This window comes from Hyperoodon ampullatus, assembly GCF_949752795.1.
Source record: "Hyperoodon ampullatus genome assembly, chromosome: 8".
Taxonomy (NCBI): Eukaryota; Metazoa; Chordata; class Mammalia; order Artiodactyla; family Ziphiidae; genus Hyperoodon; species Hyperoodon ampullatus.
The window spans coordinates 86,761,668-86,788,039 of NC_136921.1; the positions used below are offsets into that span (position 1 = coordinate 86,761,668).

The 26,372-nt window shown below is 36.3% G+C and overlaps 1 protein-coding gene and 1 pseudogene across 2 annotated transcripts in view; one reads left to right on the forward strand and one right to left on the reverse strand.

Annotated features, from left to right (window-relative positions):
* SLC25A12 (solute carrier family 25 member 12) overlaps nucleotides 1–26,372 on the reverse strand; it is a gene marked incomplete at its 3' end in the record, with an annotated part of 91,862 nt that overhangs the window by 25,733 nt on the left and 39,757 nt on the right. The window contains exons 6-11 of the mRNA XM_079710727.1: nucleotides 17,709–17,855; nucleotides 15,411–15,549; nucleotides 14,642–14,735; nucleotides 12,946–13,030; nucleotides 1,892–1,973; nucleotides 448–606 (exon numbers count right to left, since the gene is read on the reverse strand). Coding sequence (XP_079566853.1) covers nucleotides 448–606; nucleotides 1,892–1,973; nucleotides 12,946–13,030; nucleotides 14,642–14,735; nucleotides 15,411–15,549; nucleotides 17,709–17,855 — 706 coding nt within the window. The remainder of the gene's footprint in view (nucleotides 1–447; nucleotides 607–1,891; nucleotides 1,974–12,945; nucleotides 13,031–14,641; nucleotides 14,736–15,410; nucleotides 15,550–17,708; nucleotides 17,856–26,372) is intronic.
* Nucleotides 5,754–6,257, forward strand: LOC307056946 (small nuclear ribonucleoprotein E-like; annotated as a pseudogene). Its single transcript has 2 exons — nucleotides 5,754–5,998; nucleotides 6,185–6,257. The product of its transcript is annotated as a small nuclear ribonucleoprotein E-like (transcript).

Consider the following 26,372-nt stretch of genomic DNA (forward strand, 5'->3'; position numbering starts at 1 on the left):
TATTTCTTTCAGGTGAAACAAACAGATAGAGTGTACACTCACCTTCAAGTGGCAGCCTGGTTTCTATTTCACAGAGGAGAGATATATTTCTCCTCTCTAATTCTTTGAGAAAAGAAGCTCTCTATTTCTTAGCTGTCATCCTCGTATTCCACCTGCAGACATGTGCCTTAGTTTGTAAGAGCATGGTGACCACCATAGACCCATGCTGGGGAAAACGCAGGCTTTAGATTGCAGGAAGAAGAAATAAAGAACTTGTCTGCAGACTAATATTGCTAGTTACCAGCAAGAATGTAAAAAGGGAAATGAGCAAGGAGGAAATAAAAAGAGAGAAACAGCCCTAGTCTGTCTGAAAAGGCTGCGCACTGATTTTCACAATCAGTTGAGTCTGAAACCTGCTGCTGGTGAGATAAACTCACTAACTTCAGCAGCTGAGATCTGCTTGCTCACCCCGGTAGAGTCCAAAGAAGCCCTCATAACGCAAGACTTTCTTAAAACAGTCAAAGCTGTTTTTGTACATCAGCTCCCCGACAACGGAGCCGGTGCCACGCTGATTCTGCATGCGGGTCTTCACCAGGTCTATTGGGTACACTGCGGTGGCTCCCACAGCTACAAATGAAACAATTGTAAGGCTTAAAAGAGAGCACAATTAAACGGAGAATCTGTAAGGACAACAAATCTCTAAATCAAAGGACTAGAAAACAGAACACAGTATATATCCTCGCAAAAGAGATTTTACGTAATTTTCCCTTCTTCCATACACAGCTGAAGGATCACAGGCTAGCAACCACCGGGATCCATAAAGACAGCTGCTTCAGAGAACAACTGTAATGGATTTTCAAGTCATCACCAACATTAGATAATCAACACTCAATTTCCTTTAAAAACATTAAACTCTTATATATAACACATTTCTTTATATTTTCCATTAAATGCCTACATATTATACAAGTTACCTCTTAAAATAACTATATATCTACACATAGGTGGCTGCAATTTTAAAATTTAGTTTACTACAGCATTTTGGTAAATTAACCTTAGTTACAACTATAATATTGGAACCAAATCTCAACATGACCCTCCCCCTACTTACAGCATTCGGTTTATAAAAAAAAAAAAAAAGCCCAGGCTTTAGAATTTCTCAGGGACTGAAAAATTTATAACATGAATTAGAGTATTATATTTTTCAACTGTTGAAAACTAAAACATGCTTTACAACTTCTAAAACAGATTGAAAAGTAAAAATAATAGTTTCATCAGTTTAGGCTTCTTTTGAAAAATCATAAGTATTTTAATCACACTACTAGGTTCTTCTCAATAAAGCAACTTCAGATTTTTTATACATTTTCTATGGAGAGATTTAAGCAAAAAAAGCCTCTCAAATTTTGCCCAGGAGCAGGGAAGAGAGGTTCATTTTAACAAATAACCTTCAAGTCTAGATATTCTTCAGCCAGTAAAAGATGAGGTAGGGGGGAAACAAGCAGAAAAGCAAAAGCGAATCACTTTGAGAGGTTGTTTTATTTCATAAGGTTCTGGGATTTGTACCCCAAATCTTGATCTCTTACCTGCCCTCACTCCTAACACCAGAAACACAGTCTTATTCTCCATTTCTTCGTACTGGCTTTAACCAGTATAATTAAGGGGAGTGCAGCACGCATCCAAGACTTTCACATGATTACAGAGGTTTTGTGTTGAAGACAGACTGGAGCCAGAGGGGGCATGGCCGTGCTATGACAAGTCCTCTGATCGTAGGTAAAAATAAAGAATACTTCAGAAAGCCCTGCAGTCGTGACCCTTGGGAACAATGAACTGAACCTTTGCTGATCTGTCCCGGTCTAGTGAGATAATATTACATGAACGCAAGCTTGAAACAGCACATAGACATGTCACTCACCTCCAGCAATTGAGCCCAGAGTGAATCTGTAAGCAGACTCGGCAATCTGGAGCCAGACAGGCCTGCCTAAACTGTGAGATTGCTGTGGGGAAGAAGAAAACATGTAAAAAATTTTGGAAAAGCATATGGCGAATGAAAAAAACTATAATTTGGCTGTGTTAAGATTTTGAAATAGATACTTCTATTATTAGCATTTAAAAACCATATCTGGCCAAATAGACTCAGTAGCTTTTTCCCCCCATTTGCACGAGCCTATTAATGCCTCATTTATCTGCTACTACTTGGGAATACACTATCATCCTACAGAAGTGAATCTTCCAGGTAAGTAAATATTTCAGGTTTAAAATCATTTCCCCCTTCTTTAACCAACTTAAAATTTTAAAATCTTTCTAAAATGTATAAAAACTATCGCGATTACTAAATCAGATAATATTGATCATAATTTTCCACCTCTAATGACTGAAGGTCAACATATTCATACGTCCATCAATTTCTGCATCAAGATCTAATGCAGCTGTTTGTACTATCTTCCCACGCTTGACAACTATTACTTCTTTTACCAACAGCCTCCTAGTTTGATTTTGCCGCTTCTCATCTGTCAGGGCTGGAGAAATCACATAACTAGAATTGTGAGGATTATATGTAAAGCAAGGTCAAGGACTTCTCTTTTGGGCTAAAGTGAAAAACTTCAATAGCTGCTATTTCAAGGGTTCAGAGCCTTTGCCCCTTTATTTGTGGCTTTGAAGCTCAACCACTGAGGTTATCAATAGATAAGTATAGTATTTCTCACCTATGCTACCGAGCATTTGCTCTCCTAGACCTGTGTATTCCTCAACTCTGCCTACGCAAAGGAAACACCTGAGGGACCTTAAAATATATATCCCTGAGGCCTGGGGTTTATAAATTTTTAAAAGGCTTCAAATCATTCTGCTGTGTAGTTAGGTTGAGAACCACTGTCCTAGCCACATTTGTAGTTCTAACATAAAATCTATGTTGAAAATAAAGCTAATGGGAAAAACCTATTGTGGTTCAGAATGTTATTTCACTGGTATCCCACAGCATAAAGGACTTGAAATAATCTGTCTATAGTAGTGTGTCAGTCTTGTTCTTTAATATTTTCATTATGAAAATAACAGTTATGTGTATAAACAGTCTGAAATGAAGGAATAAAATACTGCTTTATCATAAGAAAACTTGAAAAATAGCAACTTGAATGAGCTTTCAAAACACAGCATAATAAAAATGTTTAGATACTCTCACTAGAATAATTTAGAATAATTTAATGGAGAGGGACTCCTTGCCTAAAATCTAAAGGAAAGAAAAAAGTAAGCTAGTCTACTCTCATTTGCTTTCATTTGTACAATCTCTTCAGAGTTCAATTAAGGAAGCTAAATATGGCAAAACCAGATATTTATAAACAATTTGGGAAGCAGCCTATAGAAAGGTTTTATCTGTCTTCTTGTTTTGTAAATTTTGCACCACAGTAAGCATCATTTCTCTTTGAACAAAAGCATGTGATATCTAAATATTTAATGTTTGATTGTGATCTCCGTAGGCAGAGACCTTTAAAAGCTCATTATGCCTGTCATAGTGTTGTGGTTCAATATATTCTATAGTGAAGGAAAATAAGTAATGTTTGATGAAAAGTCAATAAGAAACCCTTGGAAAATCTGGCAATTAGTCAAACACCATTACTTCAAACAAAATCACTACATATTTTATAAATGTCAACTGTCCCAATATACCAACTTTATTATAATGAAATTAGGTGAAAGCATACATCTATCACATCCAAAACTGAATTTAATACATGGAAGAAACCATCATAAAAAAAGGCGAAAAACTGCACAAAGACATAATCATGATTTTGTAGGGAATACATTTTTTCCTAGCAAGTTAGCCCAAGCAACTGCATGGCCATCCATTATGTTTGATCTACATGCTGTAACAAAAGTGAGCAATTAACAATTTAATATTGACATTTTATTTGAAATTTAATAAGGGAAAGAGTAGAATATTTTAACAAAACCTTGAGTATAAGCCTAATTTTGACTCATTCACAGAACAGCAAAAAATATGCCGTCCACAAAGATATTTTTTGTTCCATTTATTACTATGATAATAATACTAACTTTAGACTGTTTAGAGATTTGTTGTCCCCCAAAAGGTGAAAGTACTTGACCAAGCACTCAGGACTGTTGCCCTGATGCAGCCCTCAGGGGTCCAGTGTTTTTCAATCTTCTGTAAATAAATTCCCTTGTGAGACCATGGAAGGATGCTTACTCTCAGCAATTTCTACCCACAGTGAGACCACACTGTACTATTTTGCCAGTCAGTCCATTATACATACAAAGGTAAGAGGGCCACACTATGGACAGGACAGGAGACTTGCCAAAGGTCTCACTGTGAAATAGGGAATAAGCAGAGCAATGGCCCTTGTCACTCCACTGCATTCTCCATTATAACTGAACACTCCTGCCAGGCAAAGATTGTAAGCACTTAACTCCAATATATGACTTCATTTATAAATTATATGCATGTTTTACTGTACTAATTATATACATAAAAATCTAATATATATTATTAAATTACATATAATATACATCTAAACATACAAAAATAGAAATTATAAAAGAATGAGATGAAATAAAATGATTTTTTAAAATTTTATTTTGCATTTATTAATGCAAAACCCTTCTCGGTATCGCTTTAAAATATTATATTAACTGAATATGCTTCAGTTAGTTTTTCAAATATTGATTGAACACAATGAGGGTAATGAGTTAATTCTGATACTCTGTTTCAAAGACAATCCAGTTGAAAACGAACGCAATCTGTATCTCTGAGGTAAAGATGATGTTCAACATCACATTTTTTTTTTACATCTTTATTGGAGTATAATTGCTTTACAATGGTGTGATAGTTGCTGCTTTATAACAAAGTGAATCAGTTATACATATACATATGTTCCCATATCTCTTCCCTCTTGCATCTCCCTCCCTCCCACCCTCCCTATCCCACCCCTCTAGGTGGTCACAAAGCACAGAGCTGATCTCCCTGTGCTATGCAGCTGCTTCCCACTAGCTATCTATTTTACATTTGGTAGTGTATATATGTCCATGCCACTCTCTCACTTTGTTCCAGCTTATCCTTCCCCCCTCCCCGTGTCCTCAAGTCCATATTTTAAAGAAATTCAAGTTATGGCATTTTGGCTTAGATTTTAAAATCTTTTATAACCAATGCGGCTGTTATACTACCTATATAGTATATATGTTTTTAACTTCTAAAAATGCACACATAAAACTTTTTTTCCGAAATCGAAGTTTCTCAGTCACAAAACTGGGTGAAAATAAATCCATTCTCATAGATTATGAATTATTTTCACTCATGACTTCTTTCAAAAGAATATGTTAAATTTAAAACTCACTGACTAAAAAGAGCTATGGTCCCAAATATGAATCAAATATTGGGGAGGGGCAAGATAAGGGTATGGGCCATATGATATCACTGATATGTGGAATCTAAAATACGACACAGTGCCTTCCCTGGTGGTCCAGTGGTTAAGACTCCATGCTTCCACTGTAGGGGGCACAGGTCTGATCCCTGGTCAGGAAAATACGGTTCTGCACACCGTGTGGCACAGCAAAAAGCAAACAAACAAACAAACAAAAACCCCGAAACAAATGAACATTATCTACAAAACAAAAACAGACTCACAGATATAGAGAACAGACTTGTGGTTGCCAAGGGGGCCGGGGGTGGGGAGGGGCGACAACTGGGAGTTTAGGATTAGTGGATGTAAACTATTATATATCAGATAGATAGAGTGTGTGGGATAGTGTGGTCTTTGTGAGCTTCCACCATGGCGTACCAGGGCCAGGGCCAGAAGGTGCAAAAGGTGATGGTGCAGCCCATCAATCTCATCTTCAGACACTTGCAAAATATATCTCGGATTCAGGTGTGGCTTTAAGAGCAAGTGAATATGCAGATACAGGGTTGTATCACTGGTTTTGATGAGTATATGAACCTCGTATTAGATGATGCAGAAGAGAGTCATTCTAAACCAAACTCAAGAGAACAACTGCGTCGGGCTTCCCAGGTGGCACAGTGGTTGAGAGTCCGCCTGCCAATGCAGGGGACACGGGTTCATGCCCCAGTGCAGGAAGATCCCACATGCCGCGGAGTGGCTGGGCCCGTGAGCCATGGCTGCTGAGCCTGTGCATCCGGAGCCTGTGCTCCGCAACGGGAGAGGCTAAAACAGTGAGAGGCCCGCGTACCACAAAAAAAAAAAAGAAAAAGAAAACAACTGGGTCGGATCATGTTAAAAGGAGATAACATTATTCTGCTCCAAAGTGTCTCCAACTAGAAATGATCAATGAAGTGAGAAATTGTTGACAAGGCAATGCAGTTTGCTTAGGTGTCCTTTGTTAGAAGTGTAATTCTAAAGCATTTATTCATATTGTTTTGCTCACCTTTATGTTATTAGCAGATGACAATAAATGCTGTGGGATTGTTTTTATTTTTTTTGTTTTTGTTTTTGTTTTGTTTTTTGCGGTACGCGGGCCTCTCACTGTTGTGGCCTCTCCCGTTGCGGAGCACAGGCTCCGGACGCGCAAGCTCAGCGGCCATGGATCACGGGCCCAGCCGCTCCGCGGCATGTGGGATCCTCCCGGACCAGGGCACGAACCCGTGTCCCCTGCATCGGCAGGCGGACTCTCAACCACTGCGCCACCAGGGAAGCCCTGTTTTTATTTTTAAAAAATGGATAAACAACAAGGTCCTACTGTATAGCACAAGGAACTATATTCAATATCCTGTGATAAACCATAATGGAAAAGAATATGAAAAGGAATATATATATGTATAACAGTCACTTTGCTGTACAGCAGAAATTAAACGCAACATTGTAAATCAACTACACATCAACGAAATTTTTTAAAAAACTAAAAACAAAGGCAGGGTAAGTGATTAAGAGACACAAGCTACTATGTATAAAATAAATAAGCAACAAGAATATATTGTACAGCACATGGAAATATAGTCATTATTTTATAATAACATTTAATGGAGTATAATCTATAAAAATACTGAATCACTATGTTATACACCTGGAATGTAATATTGTAAATCACCTATACCTCAATTAAAGAAAGAATCAAGTAACCACTAATTCCCTTACTCATACAAAAGCTTTCTCCTGTATTCAAGAACATATATTTTCTTTATATGCTCTTCCTTTAAAGAATGTTTATAAGCCCTACAAAATCCTGTGAAAACTGTAGGATTATACTGTCTTTAATTCTTAGCTAAAAACATCTCTAACTATAAATACCCAAATGCCTTTTGAAAATGCCACCTCTGCCCTTATTAAATTGCATTCTATTTTTTAAAAAAAATACAATATACAGTCACTAAGGGGTTTTTTTTTTAGGCTTAGCTATCACTATAACTTATGGTTCACTTATATTCAGGTATGTAAATTAATATAATTAATGCTATGGATTTCATTTCATGAATATTCATAAGTAGAATGCTACTGTAGCTGTCATCTCTATTAATGACTGTGTACTGAATTTTTTAGCATTTAGGCTGAAAGAAAATCTCAGCACTAAGAAGATCACCTACCGTGAGCAAATGGGCCAAAGGAAAAGGCACTCTTTTCCTTAAGGTTATGATTATGATCATGAAGGTGATATTTAACAAGATTAATTAAGTGTTTTTCAAAGCAAAATAAGAGTTGAAAATCTTAAATGATTTTACACCTGCTCCCTAAGCGTATGTGTATGATAGGAAATGAGGAAATGGCTCGAGAGCTCATTGAAACAGGAGAAAGTTCTTTTACTTGGTTGTTAAATGTACCTTATCCTATAAATGAGAATTAGATAAGGCAAGATCATGTCAGTTAACAAGTCAGGCACCCTGCCCAAATCAAGCCGCTTCATGGAGTATGCCAACCCAACGACGAGAACTGCCTCTTCCAAATGGCACGCTATTGATGGACAGAAGAAAAGGAAGGAAAAGCTAAAGTCTTTTATACTGAGCATGGGTTGTGACAGGAGAGGGGAAGGCTAGACTTTACATCAACTAAAATGTACGACTGTAACAGCAAAATAAGCTTAGGGAAAATAAAATTCTTTTGTCTGCAAATCACATCTATGAATTTAATATGCCTGAATTTGAATTCCATACTCTTGGCCTCATAAAACAAGATTAAAACCCAAAGCTGTGATGATATATACTTTTTTCTCAGTGAGAGGTGAGGTTAAATTGTGTTAGAGACTGTAATAAGACTTTAATTCTAATACTTTAAATGAGGTAAATGGCTAATAAATACATAAATAAAACTAGTATAGAAACCCAATCTCCTCCTTTTTGAGAATAGATTTCCATTTATGGTAAAACTATTGCAGATGACAGAGGTTAAAAGTTCCAAAAAAAAGAAAAGAATTAGTAAGTGGATTTTAACACTTTATCTTTACTCATGAAAACAAAGTTCTCAAGAAGGTCCATTAGAATGCAAAACACACAAAGAGACAAACTCCTATTTGTCTAAGAAATACTATATAGAAAACAGAGAGAAAAATCATTCTAATAATGTTCTGATAGAACCCAAGCCAGCTTATATTCCAAAAGTTCTTTGTGTGAGTGGTCTGTAGCTTGAATGTAATTTCCCATAGAAACAAAACTTAAAAGAAAAAAGTATTTATATGCCCAAGCAGGTCCATCATAGATAATTTACCCCATACAGTTGAAAAAGCAATTACGTAGTATACAGTAAAGAAAAAAAAAAGAAGTTGCCTACCCATTCTCACATTGGGCTAGATAGAATTGGTCTTTAACCTCCAAAGCACTTCATGCTTCAAAAATGTCACATCCTCTTCTCTCTGCAACCCACCTCCTTTTAGTTAACCCATTTTACCCAATTGAAAATTTCCATTTTTCTCATTGGTCATCTCTATACCACAACATATTTACCCATTCTACTATGGACACTTACTGCAAATAATGCTGCTATATACATTGTTGCATGTTCCTTTTAATCAACATATGTACTTATTCCTGTTAGGGACTACACCTGGGAGAGGAATTGTCAGGTCACAGGATATATGTCTCTTCAATTGTAGTTGATACTCCCAAATAGTTTCCAAAGTTGTGATGCCAGAAGTTTCTGACAGTTCCCATTCCTCCACCTCCTAAACAACACTTGCCATTGTCAGAGTATAATATTGGCCAATCTGGATAGTATAAAACAGCATCTAATTGTAGTTTTAATGTGTATTTTTTTCTGTTTACTAATGATGCTGAACTAACTTCCCATCCCCTCCCCTCCCCTCCTCTTCCCTTCCCCATTTGGATATCCTTTATCTTTCCCTTTTGTGTAGCCTGTCTTTTCACCCTTTCAGTGATATGTTTTAATGAACAAAGGTTCTTAAATTTAATGAAGTTCAAGTTGTTAATCGTTTTCTTTACGACAGGTATTCTGTGCCCTGTTTGTGAAATCTTTGCTTATCTCTCGATTATGAATATAATCTCCTATGTTATCTTCTCTAAGCTCTCAAGTTTAGAACATCCCAACTGGAACGTACTTTTGTGTACAGTATGGTGTGGGAATTTTTTTTCTATATGATATAGATCAGTCATAATTTTAAAAAAATACAACGTAGAATTTCAGCCAGCACAAAAATTTTAAAAGCAAAACATTTCAGGCAATAAAGAAGAAAATACAAAGATATAATTCTTCCTCACTTCCCATCCCCTTCCACCTAAGGAAAGTGGATGAAGGTGGATGAAGCAGTTGTGTCATGTCTATATTTGAGCCCAACTTGGAGTTTGCTCAGATAGCTTTTTCATATTTAACAACAATAACAACAACTGTAATAGCAGTTGACATTTATTGCATGCTTAGTAGGTGTAAGTGCATTATCTCATGTAATTCTAACAATAACCCTATGAGATGGATACTACTGTCTCTTCTTAATAAATGAGGAAACTGAGAAAGGAAAGATGTTACATAATCAGTCCCCAAGTTCTTAACGTCTGCCTCTTCTACTTCTGAACTCACAGATTCTCCATCATGCACATGTGCTTTCATAACAACTTTCATAGATTGAGATAACAACAAAACATGCCTTCCTTCCTATTTTTTATCTAAGTTTCAAGTAAATTCCTATAGAGGAACACTCTACATACAAAATGTAAATAATCATGTATTCGTATTTGGTAGTATAGAAAAAATAAGAGAATCAAAAATGTCTTCTGGAAGTGACATGGAAACAGTTATGGTTAGCACTAATGTAATTCTGTGGCTTAGAGAATTTTCAAAAACAAGTCAGTCACTAAAATTGAAGTCTATGTGGCTGCCTTAGAATGCCTCATAAATCTAAACTACGTTAACTGAAAAAACCTGTTTCTAGACTGAAAACTGCAGAAAGTTTATTACTTTGTTTGCTATAATAACTTAGGCATATTTTTATATTATTCTACTTGGGTCCTAGCCTATATTCCTTACATAGCTTTTAATGCTACAAGGAAAAAGGAAGATACATTAAAATTTTTGAAAAAGAAAAAAATCTATTGATTCACGTAACTTTTGCAGAATGCAAGAACTTAAAGGATTCTTAGAAATACCTGCAGGTACTAATTTTACTAAAGGAGAAAGTGAGGCCCACAGAAACTTGTACCAGATGCCAAGGACAGTAAAGGTCAGAATTACAATGGATGTAACTAGGGATATTAACTTGAATCCCTCTTAAATAATCTTCATAAATCTATTTCTAAGAAATTCTAAAAATTATTTATGAATTCTTTGAGTTTTATTTTCCCAGGTGTTGTTTTTACCCTAATTTACAGGAAAAAAATAGATTTAAAATCTTCACTTTATTTCTCTATTCCTAACCCTCAGCAATAAGACTACCCAATCTAGCTGATATGTGAAAGGAAAAATAATACAGTCTCTGACCTTCCTCCTTTGAGACCAATGTAAGAACACCCAGGATCTCTACATGCTCTCTGGAGACTGCAGATCCCTGCGCCATCCTACTGTTAGAGAAAAGGCAGAGAAGGCACTCTACCACCATCCTGGATGCCAATCAGAAACAAACGGTAAGAAGAGTTAGTAGTGGTTTTTATCACTGCCCATTTTCTAAGTATCTGACAAGAGGTTTGAGGCCATCCATGCCAGCATAAAAAGCACCAGTGCTGCCACTGAAGGCAAATCATCTTCGAATCTGTCTTCAAAACCATTTCCAACAGTATCAGAATTACATCACCTTCCTAAGGAATCAGAAATATGAGCGATGCAGACTTAGGGCGCCAAAGATTACAAAAGCAACTTTCATTTATGGCCTCCAGGAAAATCGCTAGGGGCAAGAAAGGCAGGTGAAACAAAAAAGAGTGGCAGAAAGGCTTAGAAAGGAGGAAATGAGTGGGTTTTTTAATTCATCACATTGTTTTTAATAAGCTAAATGAGATATTCCCCAGTTACAAATATTAAGGACACCCCCAAGGAAAGCTCTATTAATAGACCTGTAACACTAAAAAATATCTCCTTTTGAAATGCAATTTTTCAAACTTCAAGAGTAAATGTTTATAAATGTGTACTACAATATATGAAATTAAATTCAGTAAGAACTCTTTAAATATTTCAATACATCTCAAATTTTAAATAATTTTATTAAATTTTACTATAAATCAATGAATTGGAATAAATCCATCTATTTTTTTTAAAGGATCTGAGAACGTGTAATGAAAAGAAACTTTGTTGTCAGCAGATAAGAGTTTTTTGCTACTAAAGAGGCTAAATCACAGTGGGTTACAGATATATTTTAATTTACAGGAAGCTTTATTACACACCAAGCAAAGTATTAACATAAAATGTAGATATAAAAGCAATTATTTTACATTTTCAATTTACTTACCTGACTACAAAAGTTCTTGTTTATTATACAAAGAAAAGCTGGAAATTCTCATTTGTTTCAGAGGCAGAATCATCATTCCATGGAGTTCAAGTAGAAGGAAGATTTGCTACTGAAACTTCCCACAGTGAAGCACACTTATATACCTAGATCTTTCACTAGCACATGTGGCTATTCAACAGTGTGGCAGCAGTAAAGAAAACGCAGACGTGGTCTCTTTCCACGGCATATGCCGATGGAGCTTTTTTCTCTCTCTTCTTGTCTCCGGTCTTCATCCCCACTCTCCCCACACCCTCTCCATCTCTCCTAGCCTCATAGGGCATCACAGTCTCCTAAAGAATCATGAGGGACACGGGTCTCATGTGTATTAGACAAGGACTAGCCCTCCTATAACCCTCACCGCCCCCTCCCACCAAAACTATATGACCATTGCTGCAACTGAGGCTTCCTCCAAATGCTCCAGAAGGAGGGCTTCAGTGTAAATCAGATTTTTAAAAAACTGCTCCATTCCACTATTCAAGGTAATATCATGAGGTTTATTTTCCTACCAAGACAGTATTTTTGAAACCAGAAATAAGACTGCATTAACTTTATAGGACTCAGAGCTATTGTTTTTATCACTCAAACAAAAACTAATATTATCAAAAATGTAATAATAATCAAGGTTTTCCTTCTGGTTCATTAAGTAGACAGTTTTCCTGTGTTATTGTTGTAATCTGTAAGACACATTCTCAGTGAAAGATTTATTTCAGTAAAGGAATGTTTTGTATTTTAAAAACCCTATAAATATCAGTTTAATGATACAAAATGAACTTAACACTTATCTTTAAGTGTCACTAGACAAATAAAAGGAAAAAACTGCTACTCCTAGGGGGAGGGAAGCCAAGCCCATGTATGTCTACACTCTTATTTTCCTCATCTTAATAAGCTAAAAGAAAAAAACCACAAACATAAATCTAGTTGCTCCATAAAATACTCTGTGAGGGTAGGGGTAAAAGTTCTATAAAGGTAGTCTTTGAGCTAAGTTAAGTCTTTCTGTAAAGCAGTTTTTAATTTTCATAGATTCAGGAGCCTGAGGCTGTCATGTACATATTACTTCGGCATTTTTGAAGGTGATTCTGTTTATGAGACTCCTCCTACCTGTCTCTGAAGTTCTGCCAGGTTGAAAGGTAAGGCCGCCTCAGCCAATGGGGCTATTCTCTCAATATCTGCCAAAGTCAAGCGCCTTCAGGCAAAAACACAGGAAAGAAAGAACTGTTAGATACCAACAAACTCCTCATACTAAGATCATCTTTCTTCAGAAAAAAAGAGGGTAAAAAAGAGCTATGGTTTAAAAGTAGTATTTCTCTATTCACACAGATCATATTAGTGAGAGAAAAAGAAAACTTCAGGCGCTGCTTGCCACACAAAAAGCAAAAGACTCTAAAGAAATAATGTGGAGTACATAAATTTCATGACTCCAAAGACAGATAATAAAATTAAAGAAATAATTCTTGCCAGAAGCAAAGTATAAACATTGACAGTTCATACACACTAAATATATTCCTATAGCATACCTATTTATTGCATAAGTGCAAAGTCTCTTGAGAAGGATAAAAATAAAAGTGATAAATACCGGTTGCCTTTAAGGGGGAAAGGGAGAAGGGTAGAAGGGAGACATTTTTATGGCGTGCTCTTTTAAACTCTTAAGAGTTTTGAACTACGTGAATGCACTACTGTTTCAAAAAATTTTTACTTTAAAATAAGTACATCCCCTGAACTAGCTAGTACGTCACGTCAGATCCAGTTTTGAGAAGCACTTTTTGAAGGCATTTATTATCATGGAGGTACAATACCTTTACTAAAAATGTGAATTCTAGATGGCTGAGACATGGCCTGATAGTTCATGTCAATCACCAAAGACGGGCTGGCTTATCCAGTATCATCTCCAGCTCAACAATTCATTATGTAGCATGAAGGTAATAAATCATCTATGTACACTCAACTTCTATTAGTCTTCAGTTCTAGGGTTAAAACCCATTTTTTTCAGATATGCCTACACTTAAGTAACTACTACAGGTGACTAATAAAATCTGACCACTCAGCAGATCACACAGGTCCTACTGCATGCCCAAAGACAAGGGTTTTTCATCTGGATTTGCATGAGACTTTGCAAATTAAATTCTCTCTATGTGCTTTGGGTTTTCTCAATCTATAAAACAGAGGCATAAAACATCTGAGCTTAACTATGATGATAACCATGATGATAATGTCACAGGCATATTTCAAGAAAATGATACTCTCCAACACAAAATGGTATATACTGTTTAGTAAAATCCCCATTCACAATGAATCAAAAAGATTGTAAGATTCCTGAACATGTACTTCAATTTATTTTAGAAATTTAGGCAAATGTTCACAAATCACTAAAAATTCCTAACACCTCTAGAGTCCAGATTAAATCAATTTTTCTGTCCCTCTCTTACTTTTTGTCACTTCCCTCTCCCCATCCCCTATCATTTTTCTTCCTTTCCCGTTTCCCTCTCTCACACCTTACTCCCTTTCAACCCCTTACTCCCTTTCTTTTTACCCTCTCTCTCCATTTCTTCCCTCCCTTTTTTCTTCCCCTCCTCTCTCTTTTTTCCCCTCTTGTCCTCTTTCCCTTTCCCTCCCTCCATCTCTCCCTACCTTTAGTCTGTCTTCATCTGTCTCTCCTTCCTCCCCTGTTTCTCATATCTGCCTGTCTCTCTTTCTTGAAATGTATATACTGAATAAACTATTGTTTAAAAAAACACCACTGCGTCAGGTTAAAATAACTGTCCTAAAAAATATCATGAAGAATTATTGGAATAGTTACCCTGTAGCATTATATAAGTCTGAAAGCTGGTACAGGATATCAATTTCTAGTGGGGTGACTTGTCCATAGCGTATGGCACTCTGGGCAAATTCCTCTGGAAGAAAAAGAAAATATTTTAAAATCTTAAAAGATTCTTAACATATAACAAACTTCTACCTTAACCAACTATTATTTGAAAGCTAAAAACATTTCAGTATTATTTTAAAAGTCTAAAACTGAATTTCAATATCTAAGTTCAATTAGATAGAAATAACCACAAAAGTATGAAAGCTGGCAAAAGATAAAATGTTAAGATGACGAAACAGTAAAAGCAGATAAAGATAAATTAACTTCAGAGATAAAACAATCTCTTTAGGATCCTCTCTCTTGTCTTGTTTATTTGATTTGGTCTCCAGAGTTACAAGACAAAAGAACTGGCTCTTCTCCAGTCACCTAAAACTTCCCACTACAATTCAGCAAAAGGAGTAGGCTTGCCCATCTTTCTGTGGCAACTCCTTCCTCATACAAACAAGCCGCTGCCACTAACATGTTTGACAGACTGGGCCAAGGTTCTTCTCAAAACTGTCAAAGCCACTTTTCCATTCCTGACCTCAGCATCCCATTAAATCCACCTGGATTTCTGGAGACCATTATGGCTCAAGTGAAGCATACATACATGGTAACATACTTTCTAGATCTGGCTTCAGAGTAGTAAACTTAGACCAACCTCATTCCCTAGATAAAGTGAAAATGCTGAGATTCGAATCAACGTATATTTTTAAAATCTTACCCTTTGTGACTTCAACATCTTTCCTTGTGCCAGCTAGAGTGCTATATATCTTACGAACAAGCTCCATGTTATTCAGTAAGGAGTTAAATGCATTGAAGTACGAGAAGCTAACCTGGTGTGAGATACTTCCTCCAGCTGCCTAGGAAATGACAACACAGAAAGTTAAACAAACAAACAAAACCAAAAAAATACATTTATGGACAGTGAACTTTTCTCAAAGAAGATCCAAAGGAGTCTTCATTACTAAAATGATTAACAGCCAGTCCATAAATACAAGGAAGGTATCGCGCTAAAACACTGTCAGTGTGTTTCATGCCCTCAAGGAAGCCTATGTAATTTAGGTGTTAAGGAAGAAAGCAACATCTGGAAGTTGGACTTCATGGTTCATCTACCTATAAGGTCAAAAACAACAAATACAATTATCACAGATCAAAACCAATGATTATTTAAACAGGATTTCCAAGACCTTCAACTATGGAACTCCTGCTAGTTCTGGATAATCCAAACCTCAATGTACAATATGAGGAGCATTTTTTTAACTTGCTTTTTTTCCCCACACACATATACAAAAACCAGTGGTAACTTTAAACTTTAAGACTATTTCACTATGTCAGCTCTCCTAATCTTTTCCTTTTTAAGCTTATTGTTATAGGTAAGATATAAAACAGTCCGTGCTAGGTTCTGAATCTCTATCACAAAAAGGTACAACTACCAAAAGCTCCAAAAGGTGTAGAGAAAATCTAGGGATACAAATCACGTCTTTAGTAGAATAGTGCTAAAGAGGCTCTCTCATGCCTGGGGAAGGATGGGGGACAATATGGCCTTCATTACCTCTACAGGGTGAGGAAGTAATTTCTCCCTCTGTCCAACACTTGGACATAAACTCAAAAGTGAATATTTTTCATAGCTTGCAAAAGCCTAATTTCTAAGCCAAGAGGCAGAGGAACCCAGATGATTAAAAACATTCTCTATTAAAAACTCAAAAGAAATACTCATAGAAATACCAGTGTGACAACCTTAATCATAAAGGTCTACATTAAGGACAGTATAGGTAATGCAGGGCATATGTTCCCACCCCCACCATCCCTCACACACATGCATTAACCTAAATATATATGATATTTGTATTAGCCTGAATTTGGACACCAGCGACCCAAAAGCCAGACTCAAATTATTTAACACATTCCTCCAGAAATTGAGATGGCATTTGGTAAACTGAGGCTGTAACAGGTCTATCTAACCCAACTGGAAAAGATTAAATGGGTCCCATCACCCCAAGGCACTAAGTCCTTCTCTCTAGGATTCTCTTTCCTTCTTCCCTCCTTCTCTCCCTTTCTTTCTTTCCTTCCTTTCATTTTTTGGCTGGGGTACGAGGTGAGGGTAGGGGAGTGGGAGATGGGTGTCAAGGAGGTGAAATGTGTAGGAGAAAGTGACATGCTCCATGTTCAAATTCACTGAAGAAAAAGAACAGAAGTTGATCTTTCTACCCCCGGTCTGAATCAGGGATAATGATCTTCAGCTGAAACAACAAAAGCACTCATTGGCTTCCCTCCATTTAAAACAAGCAGCAATCAAAAACTTATACATAAGTACAACACATGAACAAGAAAACTGGTAAGTGAGGACAGTTTCACCATTCTTTGTGAGGAAGTGGATGACATCACTTTGCTATTGGTCCAGATGATTGCTTTACAGAGATTAGCAGTTTAGAGAACCAAAAACTGTCTGGTCCATGCAGACTGAATGCACAGGTGAAGGGGCAGAGAGAGGAGTGAGCCACAGAAGCTGACGCCCACATATGTCCTCCATACCTTCTGCCACAGCCATGGTTATTAAAACAGTGTAGAGGCCAGTGATGATCCCTCTAGCAAACAGCACCCTGCTGGCAACAAAGGAAGGAGCCATCCTTATAGCAAGGCTTTGGGAGCCTGGTGGGATGGAAAGAGGCCAAAGGTGAAGGCAGTAGTGTCTGAGAGAAGTACTGCCCACTGGAAAAAGTAATTGCACACCCTTGTCTACAAACTCCCCTGTTTTCTTTAGGGGGACTCTGTAAATGGAAATAAACAATTTGGAAATACATGAGAGCAAGATGGTGGTGCTGAAAAAAGCAGCTATGATCTGGGGAAAGACTATTCACTATCACCCCCCCACACCTCCCTTACACACACCCATTTACCTACTACCAACCAAGCATAAAGTTAGAATAGTTGAGAGTGAGATAGGCCCAGGGATGCAATCCAGGACAATGGTTTCGAAGCTATAAGGAAACAGAAAGTTGAAGTGGTTGTTTTTACTTACTGAAACTAAGTTCTCCTCCACAAAGGGAGTAAGCATGTGAGACCGAATGGTAACCATGATGTCACTGAAATCCAGACCAGAAATCATGCCACTTTTGCTTTTGTCTTTCAGTGCAAAGGCTTGTCTTGCATGTTCCAGCTGTAGTTCCTGGAGGGAAAGTCAGAAATGGGGCCTTAGGTTAACTAAAGCACATCCCGAGTGTATGTTTTAGAAAAGAAGGATAGACATCCTTCCCCTACATGCATTTACTACAAAAATGAACAATATACAGCTCTGAATGTACAACAAAACTCTTCATTTCTTTTTAAAAAGCACGTTTTCCTGAAAATGTACTACATGTTACTCCTCAGGAAAAGTGAATCACAGAATGTCAATAAAGAAAAGGGAGGAAAAACAACCTTTGTTTACTTGAGAAGTTTTCATCACTGAAAACTTTTCAGAGTGTCTTTTCAGCGCTTTAAGTTCTACCTTTAAAATAACTAGTAACTCTCCTGCTTGAAGGCATTCTTATCATCCAAGAGTACTTCTGAATTACAGCTGGCTCTCCACATCCGAGGGTTCCGCATCCGCAGATTCAACCAACTGAAGCTTGAAGTTCTAACGTGAAAGTTATGAATAACAAACTGCATAAATACTGTTCAGCTATCACTCTGTGTGGCTTTGAGTGATACTCATAAACTGTAGAACAATACAGAAGATCTCTGAACTTTTAAATTACTGGGCAGCTGACTTTTGTAATAGGTGATATCAAAAAAAAGGTGCCAGTAATACCCTAAGGACTATATAAAAGTCAAAATTTAGAGCATTTCTGCCCTGAGGACATAGGACATAATCCAAATAAATCTGTTATCACAACATAATAATAGTGCTATTAGATGTCATTTTCACACTATTTGCAACTCTGGAAATAATATTCCTATCTAAATATATAAATATTATTCACAGATAAAGTTAAATATTGTAATTTAATATTGTAAATATTGTAATGGCAATTTGCATTGCCATTCATTTATAAAAGCCTACAAATCAATGTTGATTTACACTTTTCTGACATTTAAAATAGCTTTTGATAGAAGTTTCACCCTTTTACTAATTAATTATATTTTTCTATATCTCAATAGTAATTCAAAGACATTAAAATTGCCTTAGCAGGTGTTTGTCTCATAATTCATTAAGTTATACATTTGTTTTATATGGTTTTCTGTATTTGTATGATATTTAACAATAAAACAAGTTTTTAAAATATTTTTTCTTAGCAGGTTGATAGGCTAGAGGCAAGTATATCAAACCTACTAAATCTTTCAATAATCTTAACTTTTAAAAAATTTAATAACAACATTGTGGAAAACATCTAAACATTTTAACATCCATCATCACACGTGTAAATATTTGAATTTGAAATATTTATACATATTCAAATATTCTATTGGTCTTGAAAAGACCAATAGAAGTAGAGAAACTAAAAGTCAACTGGTAAAAATGTATGAAAGATAGGGTACAAAATAAACAACCAGCATGATTTGACAAAGTTTTCTTTCCAACCCCTTCTGCTTTTTAAAAATTTCAACTTATTAAGGTGTAATTGACAAATAAAATTATAATACACTTAAAGTGTACAATGTGATGATTTGATATATGTATATATTGTGCAAGGACTCCCAGCATTGAGTTAATTAAACACATCCATCACCTCACATATTGATCTTTTTTTTTTTTGATGAGAGCACTTAAGTTCTACTCTTAGCAAATTTCAATTATACAATACAGTAATATCGTCAGCATGTTATACATTAGATCTTCAGATCTTATTTATCTTATAACAAAGTTTGTGCCCTTTTTCCAGCCTCTTCCTATTTCTCCCACCCACTAGCCACTATTCTCCTCTGTTTCTACATGTACAACTTCTTTTTTTTTAAATTCTACATGTAAGTGATACCATGGAGTGTTTGTCTTTCTATGTCTGGCTTATTTCACTTAGCATAATGCCCTCCAAGTTCATCCATGTTGCTGCAAACGAGAGAATTTCCTTTTTTTTAAGTTGAAAAATATTCCATTGTATGAATGTGGAATAATATACGTATATACATACATATATATACACACACACACACACACACATATATATACACACACCACATTTTCTTTATCCATTCTTTTGTCAATGGACACTTAGGTTGTTTCTACACCTTGGCTACTGTGATAATGCTGCAATAAACACAGGAGTACAAAAAAAAAAGTAAACACAGCAGTACAGATAATCTCTTTGAGATGATGATTTTATTTCCTTTGGATATATACTCAGAAGTAGGATTGCTGGATCACAGTAGCTCTATTTTAACTTCCTGAGGAACTTCCATACTGTTTTCCATAATAGCTGTGCCAGTTTACTTTCCCATCAACGGTGTACACGGGTTCCCTTTCCTCCACATCCTTGACAGCATTTGTTGTCTTTGGTCTTTTTGATAACAGACATCCTAAAAAGTACAAGGCGATATTTCATTGTGGTTTTGATTTGCATTTCCCAGATGATTAGCAATATTAAGCAACTTTTCATGTACCTATTGGCCATCTATATGTCTTCTTTGGAAAAATGTCTATTGTGGTCCCTTGCCCGTTTTTAAATTGCGTTTTGCGGGGGTTTTGTTTTGTTTTGCTACTGCGTGGAATGAGTTCCTTGTATATTTTGGATATTAACCCCTTATCAGATATGTAGTTTGAAAATATTTTCTCCCATTCCATAGCTTGCCTTTTCTTTTTGTTGATGGTTTCCTTTGCTGTGCAGCTTTTCAGTTTGATGTAGTCCTGTTTATTTTTGCTTTTGTTTATTTTATTTTTAAATTTGATGTCAAATTCAAAAAATCATTGTCAAGATTGAAGTTAAGGAGCTTACTCCCTCTGTTTTCTTCTAGGAGTTTAAAGTTTCAGGTCTTACGTTCAAGTTTTTAATCCATTTTGAGTTGATTTTTGTGTATGGTTTAAGACAGGAGTCCAGTTTCATTCTTTTGCCTGTGGCTGTCCAGTCTTCCCAACACCATTTATTAAACAGACTACCCTTTCTCCACTGTGTATTCTTGGCTCTTTTGTCAAAAATTAATTGACCATATACGCATGGGTTTATTTCTGGGCTCTCTATTCTGTTCCACTGATCTATGTGTCTGTTTTATGACAATATCATACTATTTTGAATACTATACCTTTGGAATATAGTTTGAATTCAGGAAGTGTGATGCCTCCAGCTTTGTTCTTTCTCAAGATTACTTTGGCTATTTGGGGTCTTTTGTGGTTCCATACAAATGTGAGGATTGTTTTTTTCTATTTCTGTGAAAAACGCCTCTGGAAGTTTGATAGGGATTGCAATGAATCTATAGATCACTTTGGGTAGTATGGACATTTTAACAATATTAACTATTCCAATCCATGAACACAAAATATCTATTTATTTATGTCTTCTTCACTTTCTTTCATCAATGTCTTATAGTTTTCAGTTTACGTATCTTTTACTTCCTTAAATTTATTCCTGTTTTCTTCTTTTTAATGTTATTGTAAATGAAATTATTTTCTTAATTTCTCTTTCCAATAGTTTCTTGTTAGTGTACTGAAATGCAACTCATTTTTGTATACTGATTTTATATCCGACAATTTTCCTGAAGTCATTTATTAGGTCTAACAGTATTTTGTGTAAGCGTAAAGTCTTCAGGGTTTTCTACATATATTATGTCCCCTACAAGCAAGGACAATTTTAATTTTAATTAATTTAATTAACTTAATTTTTTCTCGTTCCAACTTGGAAGCCTTTTATTTCTTTTTCTTGTCTAATTGCTCTAAGGACTTCCATTATTTTTTGAATAACAGTGGCAACAGTGGACATCCTTGACTTGTTCCTGATCTTAGAGGAAAAGCTTTCAGCTTTTCACTATTGAGTATGATGTTAGCTGTGGACCTGTCATCTACAGCCTTTATTATGCTGAGGTATATTCCAACTACACCTAATTTAAGAGTTTTTATCATGAAAGGATCTTGAATTTTGTCAAATGCTTTTCCTGCATCTATATCTATTGAGATGATCATGATTTTTATCCTTCATTGTAATGTATTAATGTGGTGTATTAGCATATGTTGAATCATTCTTGCATCTCAGGAGTTAAGTCCCACTTGATTATTGTATATGATCCTTTTAGTATACTACTGAATTCAGTTTGCTAATATTTGGTTGAGAATATCTGCATCTATCTTCATCAGGGATACTGACCTGTAATTTTCTTGTAGTGCCCTTGTCTGGCTTTGGTATCAGAGTAATACTGATCTTGTATAATGAATTTGGAAGAAGTATACCCTCCTATTTTTTGGAAGAGTTTGAGAAGGATTTATATTAATTCTTCTTAAAATGTTCAGTAGTATTCATCAGTGAAGCCATCTGGTCCTGGACTTTTCTCCATTGAGAGGTTTTTGCTTACTGATTCAATCTCCTTGCTAGTAACTCGTCTGTTCAGAGTTTCCATTTCTTCACGATTCAGTCTTGGTAGGTTGTATGTGTCTAGGAATTTATCCATTTCTTCTAGGTTTTCTCATTTGTTGGTGTATAACTGTTTATAGTAGTTTCTTACGATCTTTATCAGTTGTAAGGTATCCTCTTTCATTGCTGATTTTATTTGACTTCTTTTTTTCTTAATCTATCTAAATGTTTGTCAGTTTTGTTTATTTTTTTCAAAAAACCCGTTCTTGGTTTCATTGATCTTTTCTACTGTCTTTCTAGTCTCTATTTCATTTATTTCTCCTTTGATCTTTGTTATTTCCTTCTACTGACTTTGGGCTTATTAGTTTATTCTCTTTCAGGTTCCTTTAGGTATAAAGGTAGATTGTTTGAGATTTTTCTTTTTTCTTAATGTAGGTGTTTATCACTATAACCTTCCTTCTTAGAACTGCTTTTGCTACATCCTTTAAGTTTTGGCATGCTGTGTTTCCATTTTCATTTGTCTCAAGATATTTTTTGATTTTCCTTTTGATTCCTTCTATGAACCATTGATTACTTAGGAGCATGTTGTTCAATCTCCAATTTGTAAATTTTCTCCTCTTCTACTTTAGTCATTCTCCCTAACATACTCCAACTTTCTATCACCCCAGCTCCAACCACATCACCCTTCAAATGAAGCAGGAATTTTTTATCTTTAGTTCAGCCTTAAAATATGGTTGAAAGTGCTCTCCAAGGAAAGGATATTCCTAAGCAGCATCAGAAGCACAGAGAGCTTCACTCTATCTTACATAGACTTTCCCTTCCTCACTCTTTTTTTTCCTCCCTATTTATGCCTTTGTTATGTCTTTGTCTTTTCCATGCACGTCTTAGACTCTCAGAAATATCCAGTGGCAACCATGGGCATGATTAAGCCTTGTTAAGTGACATTCAGTACTGAAGAAAAGCAGAATCCTCACTACAAGAGTAATGCAAGAGTAATGCTGGAAGAATGGATTTTCTATTTTCTATTAGGTCAATAGCTGAAGGACTCCCCTGTATCTTTTAAAGATATATATTTGAAGTATCACATATGAAACTATAGAGTGTATGGGATTGGCTCCCAAATGCTCCAATAGGGAACAGAGTGGAGAGTATAGATTAAAAAAAGACTGGCCAACATTTAATAATTGTTGAAGCTAGTTGATGGGTACATGGGGGTTCATTATACTATTCTATTTTTAAATATATTTGAAGTCTTTCAAAATAAAAAATTAAAATTAAGGACTTCAAAAAGAAGCCACCAAAGGAAAAACGTTCTGCATATAGAGCTCCCCATTTATGTAGTATAATCAAAACATCAGGGTAGAATAGATACTGTGATCACGCTAATGAGAAAAACAATACTCTGGACCTATAAAAGATAAAATAAAGATATTCTAAAGAGATAAAAATACTCTAATAAATAAAAGATAAAATAAAATAAATCTGCTCTAGATTGAAAGGGTGGGAAAGGGGAAATGAGGGAAAGGGTAAATATAGGAAGTTATGTTAAAGCTAAAGACCTTGTGTTTTTAGAAATGCATCTCATCTAACTATGGGATGAAAATAGCAGGGGTTCAGAAATACTGTGTCTTTGGATGAGACCGAACCAGTACATTTAGCTCTGTTGTCTTTCAAAACTCTACTCTTCAATAAAAATCACACTAAAGAATGAAAAACAAAACAATACAGAAACTCAAGGACAAAGAGAACAGAAAAGAAGACAGCAACTACATTTTTAAGATTAGAGGGACTTCCCTGGTGGTGTAGTGGTTAAGAATCCACCTGCCAATGCAGGGGACATGGGTTCGAGCCCTGGTCCGGAAGATCCCACATGCCGCAGAGCAACTAAGCCCGTGCACCACAACTACTGAGCCTGTGCTCTAGAGCCCGCGAGCCACAACTACTGGGCCCGTGTGCCACAACTACTGAAGCCCACACACCTAGAGCCCATGCTCTCAACAAGAGAAGCCACCGCAAGGAGAAGCCCACACACCACAACGAAGAGTAGCCCCTGCTCACCACAAGTAGAGAAAGCCCAAGCGCAGCAACAAGGACCCAAATCGGCCATAAATAAATAAATTTACAAAAAAAAAAAAAGATTAGAGGGCAAAAGAGCAAATGACAACTGGCTTAGCAGGCCCAAGAAAACCAGAAGTGAGGAAAGCAAAAAAGCAATCCAATGTACATGACAGAATTTGCCAAAGACTTGTGAATTGGCTATACTAGTACCCCCAGAAGTAATGGTGAAGGTGAAGCTGAGAACAGGAGGCTTAGATGGAAGCCTGTTTATACAGCAATTAGTTACCTGCTATACTCCACCACAGCCAGTCCACTAGCCCTTTCCCAACCCTGGAAGACAACTAGGTGAGCCTAACAGAGGATCTCCGGACTAAGGGAGACCAGGCACAGATGAAAACAGGTAATTAAACGAAAGTCCATCTCCATACTGAATCTTGCAGACCTCTAACCCTTTTGTCTTACTCAGCAACCAGAATATCAAAAGCCAGATCTAATACTCCAGATGGGTGGCCAAATGATTATTCTGATTCCCCAATCCAAAGTAAAAGACCTGAACATACAGGCATTAGAGAGTCCCTGGAAAAAGAGCCCAGCCAGAGAACTTTACAGTAAGGTCCAGTTAATAAATCCTGCCATGAACCCAAAGCTCCCAATAAGCCTCAATCTTAATTTTAATATGAGCAGAGGACCAAGAACCATCAGACATAGGAGAAGAGCTACTAACATGAAAAAGAGAGACCCAAACAAAGAGAAGGAAAGTAACTTGACAGAAACAGACACTTTGCAGGGAGAAGAAAATTAAAACAAACAAACAAACAAAAAACCCTGCCTCTAATATGTTTGGAGAAGTGAGAGAAAATATTACATCCATGAAAGAAGAACAGTATGCTATTTTTAAAAGAAATATTTAGAAAACCAAAAAGAACTCTTGAAAATTAGAAATATAACAAAAGAAACAATAGAAGGTTCAGAAGGAAAACAGGAGAGAAAACTAAAGGATCATACATTTATTACATTTACTAGTTATAGACAGGAAGAAAAAATAGAAGAAAAGTAGAAAGAATATTTTCAAGAATTGAAGTACATAAGCTTTCAAATTAAAAGAGCCCCTGAATGCTCAGCACAATGAATAAAAATAAACTCACATCAAGGAATATCATCATGAAATTTCAAAATGCTGAAAAGAAAAAAATCTTAAAACCCTCCACAGTGGGAAAAAAAAAAGTTTCAAAACAGAATCAAGATTAGAATGGTACTAGACTGCTCAGTGGCAACACTGGAAGCTAGAAAACAAAAGAGATATATTTTCAAATTAGGAGGAAAATAAATTACTAAAATTCTATACCCAGCCAAGCTAAAGGTAATGATAGAGCAGAGGTTTTCATATATCAAGTCTCACAAAAAAATTATTTTACTTTCCTTAGGAAGCCCCTGCAGTAAGTATTCTACCAAAAAGAGGGAGCAGGGACTTTCCTCGTGGTACAGTGGCAAAGAATTCGCCTTCCAATGCAGGTGACGTGGGTTCAATCCCTGGTCGGGGAACAAAGATCCCACATGCCACGGGGCAACTAAGCCCGCGCACCGGGACTAATGAGCACGCACGCCTCAACCAGAGAGCCCGTGTGCCGCAGACTACAGAGCCCATGCACTCTGGACCCCCCGTGCCACAACTAGAGCAAGAAAACCCACATTCCACAACTAAAGAGAAGCCTGCGCGCCACAACGAGCGCCGCAACGAAAACTCCCACGTGCCGCAACAAAGACCTGACACAGCCAAACAAATACATAGATCAAATAAATATTAAAAAAAAAAGAGGAAGCAAACTGTAATAAAGGAAGAGATGAAATCCAGCAAATGAGAGGTTCAACATAACAGAAAAGCAGATGGACTCCCCAGGATGAAGGTGAAGGGAGATCACAAGCTGACAGCTATGTAGTAAGTACAAAGTCCAGTATCAGACAGTTCCAGAAAATGGTGTAGGGGCTGTGGCAAACAGTCTGGCAGTTCCTCAAAAAGTTAAAATTACCATATGACCCAGTAATCTCACACCTTAGGGATATACTCAAAAGATTTGAAAACAGGTATTCAAAAGCATACATGTATACCAATGTTCATAGCAGCACTATTCATAACAGCCAAAAGGCAAGAACAA